At 45.0% G+C, this 8,554-nt stretch overlaps 1 protein-coding gene across 1 annotated transcript; it reads left to right on the plus strand.

The window, feature by feature from the left end:
• Nucleotides 1-3,472: 3,472 nt before the first annotated feature.
• LYG2 (lysozyme g2) lies at nt 3,473-7,777 on the plus strand. Its single transcript, XM_073791747.1, is given in 8 exon segments — nt 3,473-3,478; nt 3,650-3,677; nt 3,820-3,960; nt 4,951-5,007; nt 5,010-5,150; nt 6,035-6,169; nt 7,529-7,586; nt 7,588-7,777. Coding segments are annotated over 8 exon segments (624 nt in total). The 3' UTR covers nt 7,646-7,777.
• Nucleotides 7,778-8,554: the final 777 nt, after the last annotated feature.

Consider the following 8,554-nt stretch of genomic DNA (forward strand, 5'->3'; position numbering starts at 1 on the left):
ACAGTATGGAGGTTCCTCAAAAACTAAAAATAAAATTGCCATATGAGCCAGCAATCCCACTCCTGGGCATATAGCCAGAGAAAACTAAAAGATACATGCACCCCGGGGCTTCCCTGGTGGCGCAGTGGTTGAGAGTCCACCTGCCGATGCAGGGGACACGGGTTCGTGCCCCGGTCCGGGAGGATCCCACATGCCGCGGAGCGGCTGGGCCCATGAGCCATGGCCGCTAAGCCTGCACGTCCGGAGCCTGTGCTCTGCAATGGGAGAGGCCACAACAGTGAGAGGCCCGCTTACTGCAAAAAAAAAAAAAAGATACATGCACCCCAACGTTCACTTGCAGCACTATTTGCAACAGCCAAGACATGGAAACAACCTCAATGTCCACTGACAGATGAAAGGATAAAAAAGCTGTGGTACATATATACAATGGAATACTACGCAGCCATAAAAAAGAATGAAATAAAGCCATTTGCAGCAACGTGGATGGACCTAGAGATGATCATACTAAGTGAAGTAAGTCAGAAAGTGAAAGATTCACTTATATGTGGAGTCTAAAATGTGACACAGGGAATTCCCTGGTGGTCCAGGGGTTAGGACTCTGTGCTTTCACTGCCGAAGGTGGGGGTCCAATCCCTGCTTGGGGAACTAAGATGCTGCAAGCTGCCAAAATAAGTAAGTAAGTAAATAAATAAATAAATAAAATATGACACAAATGAACTTACCTATGAAACAGAAACAGACTCAGACATAGAGAATAGACTGTTGGTTGCCAAGGGGGGAAGGTGTTGGGGGAGGGACGGTTCGGGTGAGCAGATGTAAGCTTTTATATATATGATGGATAAACAACAAGGTCCTACTGTAGAGCACAGGGAACTATATTCAATATCCTGTGATAAACCATAATGGAAAAGAATATATATATATATGTATAACTGAATCACTTTGCTGTACAGCAGAAATTAACACATTGTAAATCAACTATACTTCAATAAAATAAAATTTTTAAAAAAGAGCTAGGCTTTAGAGTGCAACCAATCTGGGTTCAGACCTAGGCTGTACTCCTTACTACTATTCTACCAGGCCTACCGTGCAAGCTCGATGCATGTTAGCTACCATTGTTATCAATAGAGAAGATATAAAGTGACAAAAAGCCACTGTGGATTCAGTTGATTCATATTCATCTGTATTTAAAAATTACAACAGCATCTACCTGAATGACTGGTAAATATCTATGACTGGAGTTATTTATTCAGGCCACAGACAATGTTTTGTGTGCAAATTAATTGATTTGAACCTGTTACAGTAATCACTCTGCTGGGTCATGGGTCCATGGTGCTAGTACCTCTGATGTTGTAGAAGAGCATGGATTTTGGAATCTCACAGTCCAGGGTCAAATCCCAGCTTTGCCATGTCCTACCTGTGCCATCTTTGACAAGTTGCTTAACTTCTCTGAGTCTCAGTGTCCTCATCTCTAAAATAAATGATAATACCTCCCTCACAAGGTTGTTGGGAAGATCAAGTGATACAATGTCCACAGCAACCTAATGGACGATGGGTGTCAAATAAATGTTCATTTGTAGTCTCACAACTTGGGCAAAGCTTCATAATCCACATCACTTTGAAAACCATTACTTAAATTGCAGAGGACAGGGACTTCCCTGGTGGCGCAGGGGTAAAGAATCCCCCTGCCAATTCAGGGGACACGGGTTTGAGCCCTGGTCCAGGAAGATACCCCATGCTGCGGAGCAACTAAGCCTGTGCGACACAACTACTGAGCCTGCGCTCTAGGACTCGTAAGCCACAACTACTGAAGCCCACGTGCCTAAAGCCCATGCTCCGCAACAAGAGAAGCCACCGCAATGATAAGCCCGCACACTGCAACGAAGAGTAGCCCCCGCTCGCCGCAACGAGAGAAAGCCCGCACGCAGCAGCGAAGACCCAACACAGCCATAAATAAATTAATAAATATATTAAATAAATAAATAAATTGCAGAGATCCTGGACATTAAGACCTTCATACCTGGAAGGACTTGTAGCCCCACTATCTGAAAACAGGGAGAAGAATAAAGTAAGCTCCACATTCAACAGTCCTTTCTGTGTTTTATTATTTCTTTTATTCTCTAGGAGCATCTAAGGACAGCTTCAGCCTCTACCTAGTATCTTTCACCTAACTTAATTCTTGGTCTACTTCTCCTTCTCCCTTTCTTGAACTTTCTCCTTACCCTTAGCCTGGAAGCCCCACATAAGCCCCTGCACTGGGAGGGCCATGAGCACTGTGTCAGCGTGCTGTTGCCACTGTCACTGGTGGAAGCCCAGGTGTTCCTGAGGGCTACCCTGGAGCAGCTGGACCCATGCCAAACCCCTTCTTACAGAGAGGCACTGACTGTGGCGTTGATGGTGGTGGTGGAACAGGTCCTGATAGTCGAAGCAGGATCATCAGTGGCTCAGGACATACCCACCCTTCTTCCCTGGAATGCAAGGCTGGAGGCCACTTAAAAGGGCAGGCTGTTCTGCAAACAGGAAGGCAGTCTGGGCAGAAGTGAGTGCAGTGGGGGAGAGCAGAGATCAGCTTCTGGAGGGCATGTTCTCCTAGAAGGTGTGGTTTACCCATTGCCAGGGAGCTGGGAAAGTCACCTGACTCCGGGCCTCTGTCTTCCCTGTCTCCTGCTCAGTCTCCCTCACATCTCTGTTCACTTGGTGGATGAGTGGAAGGACGTGTACAGTCATGGAAATTTCTCACACTGCTGGTAGGACCCGTGTCAGATTCCCTCCTCCCCTCTGGGAAATGCGCTTTGCCTATTTCGAAAATATCTCTTCCGCTTCCTGTTTCTGGAGCTGCACAATGTGCTCCGTCTCTTCCTTTAGACAGAAGTTTGAAGACAGTCCATCCTTGAAGAAATTTTCCTCCTTGGCCAAATCCTTTTTTACCATTTCCTCAGGAAGTTTGGGAAACTGGCACCCATGTTCCCAGTCCCTGGCTTCGCACTGACCTCCCAAGAGCAGGCAGACACTCTTGGATCTGCTTATCAGAGGCAGAAGTGGAGCAAGGAGCCAAGGTCACCCATTGAGATCACGTGACATGTTGCTATGGGAATCATGTGAGAGTGGAATGAAGAACAAAGAACAGAAGCCTCAGCATTGCAGGCAAACAACCAATCCAGGAAGGGCAGCTGCTAGTATTTCCTGTTTATTTATCTTTTTTAGACTAAGTATCTGTTTCTTGTTCTCAAATTTAGAAGCTGTTTGCCTAGCACAATTTTAGATACCCAGAAACAGTCCACCAAATATATGCCTCCAGTACACCTTGGGGGTTCATTAGATTAATTAATAGTGGTTAGTATACGCTTTGAAATCCTTTCATTAAAAGGGCCACCTAAATCCCAAGTACCATTATAATCAGGCCTAATGAGGTCAGTGGTTTAAAGAGGGTTTTAAAGCATATATAAAGCTCCTCCCAGATCAGGGGTACAGCATGAAGGTGAGAAGAGGCAGGTGAGTCTGCATGCTGGCATTTAAAAGCTCCTCCACAGCGGGAGAGCCACACTGAAGGCAGCAGATTGAAGCCAGGTGCTTGGAGATCTGCTAATGGATTCTCAAACTTAAACCTATGTTTTAGGGATAAGGCCACCACTTTGTAAAATCCTGACAGGTTGCTGCTGAGTTCGGAATACCTTCTGGTGAGCCATTCTGGGGGTCTTGGGGAGGGGCTTGGGGAGGATTAAGCCTATGGCTTTGCCGTTGGTTGAGTGATGTTCGTGAGAGCAACTCCGAGCAGTATTTTCTCGCAGGCTTCACGTGAATGATCCTTGTGCCCCGCAGGCACTTCTAGGGGCTCATGCTCCTTCACCCTTTCAATGAACCCTCGCCTGCGTTCCTGCCTGTACCGTGGCTGCTATGGTACCATCATGACCATGGAGACCTCTGCTGCTACCTGTGATATCACCGGGGTGATTGCCGGCAGTGAGTGTGAAGCCAGGCAAGCATTTGGCTAGCCCCCTTTCATCATTTTCAGATTCTTTCTTAGGAAGGAGCTCAATTCTGAGAAGTTCATTATTATAGTAGTAATATCAACATTAAAACTGAGGGAAAAACAGAATCCTGACTCCCCTATCAAGCTGCTGCTTTTCACTTTCCCTTCATCCTTTCCAAACCTGGTCGAGAGGTGTTTATTTCTACATATTGAAATGATTGCTTAATTAAAATATCAAATTCTGGCTTTGTTTGTTCGTTTGTTGTTGTGTCGACTTCAGGTTACAGCGTGAGCATTTTAAGCAACGCTCTCTGTACGTCCTCTCTTGTGTAATTCTGTTCTGAAGTCTTCTTCATGTTGTCTCAGTATTAGCATATCAGAGCTGGAAGCAACTACAAGGTCAATCTAATCCTACCTTCCCAATTGACAGATCAGACAACTGAGGCTCAGCAAGGAAGAGAGACTTCCCGAGGGCCCAGGGCTAGGTAGTGTCAGACCAAACTCAAACATAGGTTGGCTGATTTCTAGTCCAAGACTTTTCCCAATGCACCAGCTGTGGCAGAAAAGAGAACAAGAAAGAAAGCAGAAGTGGTATCCATCTGGGGCTGAGGACCTTTCTGGGTTTATGCAATCAGAGACCAAAAAATGTCCTAAGGGGCTTCCCTGGTGGCGCAGTGGTTGAGAGTCTGCCTGCCGATGCAGGGGACACGGGTTCGTGCCCCGGTCCGGGAGGATCCCACATGCTGCGGAGCGGCTAGGCCCGTGAGCTGTGGCCGCTGAGCCTGCGAGTCCGGAGCCTGTGCTCCGCAACGGGAGAGGCCACAACAGTGAGAGGCCCGCGTATCGCAAAAAAAAAAAAAGTTCCTAAAATGGTTGTCCCAAGCCTGTGGGCCACAGTCAGACCTGTGGCTAACTTATTAAACTTTGAAAAAGGGGTCTCTTCTGGAGTGGAGGAAACAGTTTATTTTCTATTGGTGTAGGCATCTGTGGTTTTGAAATGTTTGCTGAGATGGATTTGAAGGTCTTCAAGTCTTACAAATTCTAATCAAAGAAGTCAGGCTGAGGCACTGCATGGACCCTGCTCTCACTGCAGCCATCATTTCCAGAGAAAGCCATGGTGGAACCATCCGGCAAGATGGCTGGGACCACAAAGGACTTAAATTTGGCTTGACGCAGGTACTCAGCTAGAAACTTTCAATCGGCCCCACTTCATCCTTCCTCACAGAAGCTAACCCAAACTGGAAATGTATCTGCATTTATCCTAGGCTTCAAAACACGGGTACCTGCGTAATTTCCACTGGGATTTCTGTAACATGTCAAGGTATACCAGTTATTGGATATCTTTCTTTAAGTATCTTATGAGTTTTGTAATTACAATTTGTAATTAATATTATGCAATGTACTTAAATTGAGAAAATCTTATAAAGGGTACTATTATAGGTATCCCTTTGAGGTTCATGAAATAGTAAATTTCATCTGTGTAGATCAAAACATTATAATGAAACCCTACTTGAACCAACTTGTCCTTTAGGCAAATTGGAGGAAGGGGACCCAAATTATCGGATATTTGCTTCCAGGTTTTCCCCTATTCTATTCTATTCTGTTCTATTCCATGCCACACGGCTTGAGGGATCTTAGTTCCCCCACTAGGGATTGAACCCAGGCCCCGGCAGTGAAAGCACTGAGTCCCAACCACTGGACCGCCAGGGAACTCCCCCAGGCTTTATTTTAAATTGTCTGAGAAACCGAGACTTCTAGCCTTCCAATTATTTTTGACTGCAAATATCTAGACTTTGGGTGCTCATTATTTGTTTTGAAACAACTTTTTAATTTTTTTTGAGTGCTTAACTAAAACTATGCTACATCCACTTCTCCCAAATCTTACTGTATTTCTCTGATTCTCTTTTCTGTGAAAGGACTTGTAGAATTGATTCTGTGGGAATAAAGAAAAGGGATAAGGCCAGTGTCTATGACCTTGAACATAAGGAGGAGAAATCAGGACAGCAGAAGAATGTGTTACTCCATCCAGATGTTGACATTCTTATCTGAATTTTCTAGCTTGATAAAAAAAAATCCATCGACCTGTTGGTGCCTGGGACAGCAAAGAACACCTTTTGCAGGCTGTTGGGATTCTCACAGACAGAATTAAGGCAAACCAGAAAAAATTCCCCACGTGGAGTGTGGCTCAATACCTCAAAGGTAGGCCAGTGCTTTGTTTAGAAGAGCAGTGAGTGAGAGCCCAGAAGGCCGGGTGTACCTTGGGCCTCCCTGGGCCTGTGCCCATAGGGTCAGCAGTGGGCCTGGGAGGACCCCTAGTGTTCTCTGAAGCACTGAGTTCCTTGGAGTGTTCTTCATGCCCAATTTCCATTCCCCTTCTGCCAGATGTTGGGGGTTCTTGTTACATCTCATTGGTTATTGAGCCATTGAGTGATACCTTGAGCGTTAGTGTGATTGTTTAAAAGAATGTTTGCCTTCCTCTGATGGGTTTTTTTTCCCTGGTGCAAGAAGATTTTACCCACTTTCTGAATTTTTTGAACAAATTTTCACTCTCTGAGCGTCCTCAGTGACACCAGGGCTTTAGGTACCATGATGTGTCCAGGTGGAAATCCCTGCTAGGCTGATCACAGACCCCCTCAGGTTCAGCATCTCCCAGACTGAACTAACTCACTAGCCTCTCACTATAAACTTGCTTTTTCTTCTGTATTTTCTGCCTCTGTGAAAGGCACTATAACATACCCAGTCATCCCAGCCAGAAAAAAACATATTTTTTTCTTAGGTTCTCTGGTTCCTTCTCCCTTCACATCCAGCCATACCAATTCTTATTAAGTCTGCCTCCTATAGGCCCATGGTGTGTATATACCTCTCTCCTTTTATGGCCTTAATTTCAAATAAACAGTTTTACATTTTATGGCCTTAATTTCAAATAAACAGTTTCTATTTTCTATTTCAAGGTCCTTGAAGGCAGGGATCAGGACCAGGGGTCTTTATCTCTAGACATCCGAGCAGAGCACAGTTACGGTAAACACATGAGTAACTACTGAAGATTAACCTTCTAGGGGATAATACACATATGCTCAAACATGCATATCGCACACATACACCTACAAAGGAATGAGTATGTCTCGAGCATCACTGTGCGCTCAGTGTGGCACACATCCTGGTCATAGTAGGTGCTTAAAACATTTTATTGAATGAACGAATGAGTGAATAAATGAGTGAGTTCTTGAATGACTGACAGAATGTTACAAGCAGTTTTAGACTGAAGATTTACTGGGGATCTAGTTTTGCCAGGCCTGCACTAAATAAGAAGCAAATCTGACTTTTGCAGCAAGAAAAACAAAAGTCTTCAGAAAAAGAGAGAGAGAAGGAAAGCAATCTGGAAGTTTTTCAGTGATTCTTGAGGAAATGGATCCTTTCAGGAGGAGAGGAAGGGGGGAAAGAGGATCTGGGACTGTCTGCTTTGGAAGATTTCCCTGGAGGGCTGACATCCCGGGAATGCTCATATCTTATTTCTGCTGAAAGTTAATCTTTCAATCTGAACCTCTGGTTTCATCTCAGGTGGTCTCTCAGCCTTCAAGTCAGGAACTGAAGCCACTGCCACCCCCGCGGACATAGACTGATGTCATCAGTGATATTATAGCTCGAGCTAAATTCTATAAGAGACACGGCTTCTAGGCAAAGCTCTGTGGGTGGGCCAGGTTGGCAGGTGCTCAGATAGCCCCTCTTCGAGGGTTTGATATGGTTGTGTTGTACCCAACACTGGCAAAGGAATGGTCGCACTTATGACAGAAAATTCATTTCTCACTTTTCTTCATGCAAATAAGCATAAAAAAAGGAAAATCTACCCAGTTCACATTACGGTTCCCATGAACTATGCATAAACATATGCATAATTATTGTGCAGTAAATGTAAATGTCATAGTAAGTGATATATTCTTAAGAATAAGTCCACATATTGCAGCAAGGCCTCATTTTAGCCCATGATTTCTTTTCTTTATTTTATTTATTTTTTTCTTGGTTATACCACATGGCATGCGGGATCTTAGTTCCCCAACCAGGGATCAAACCCATACCCCCCTGCAGTGGAAGCGTGGAGTCTTAACCACTGGACTTCCAGGGAAGTCCTAGCCCATGATTTCAATGCCCACCTACTCCCTGTCTTACCAGAATTGCTAACAAGAAGAGAGCCTGACCTGAGCCTTTGTCCTTTTCCTAGTATCTGCTCAAGCTACTAGGGCTTTGCTTGTGAGGAACGCCCGACTCCCAAGCTGGTCAACCTGGGAGGCCATGGAGAAACCAGGCTGGAATTCTAGCTCCCTGGGTACCTGAGAGCCAACTGTGGTGAAGCTGATCTTCCTCAAGGGACATACACCGTGTCCCTCAGGCCCACACCTACCTCTTGTGTCTTCTTCCTGTTGTTTGCTGAAGATCCAGGGACTGGCTTCTTTTCTTCCCTTTTCAGTAGTTGCTGCCACACAATCTTTCAAGAGGTCCATTCTCCACCAAACATGGCTGAAGATAAGCATATAGGAGCCAATTTTGTTATTGTTCTTTAGGTGTAAGTAAAATGAACCAGTTCTGGAA

Source organism: Tursiops truncatus, chromosome 14 (assembly GCF_011762595.2).
Source record: "Tursiops truncatus isolate mTurTru1 chromosome 14, mTurTru1.mat.Y, whole genome shotgun sequence".
In the NCBI taxonomy this organism is placed as follows: domain Eukaryota; kingdom Metazoa; phylum Chordata; class Mammalia; order Artiodactyla; family Delphinidae; genus Tursiops; species Tursiops truncatus.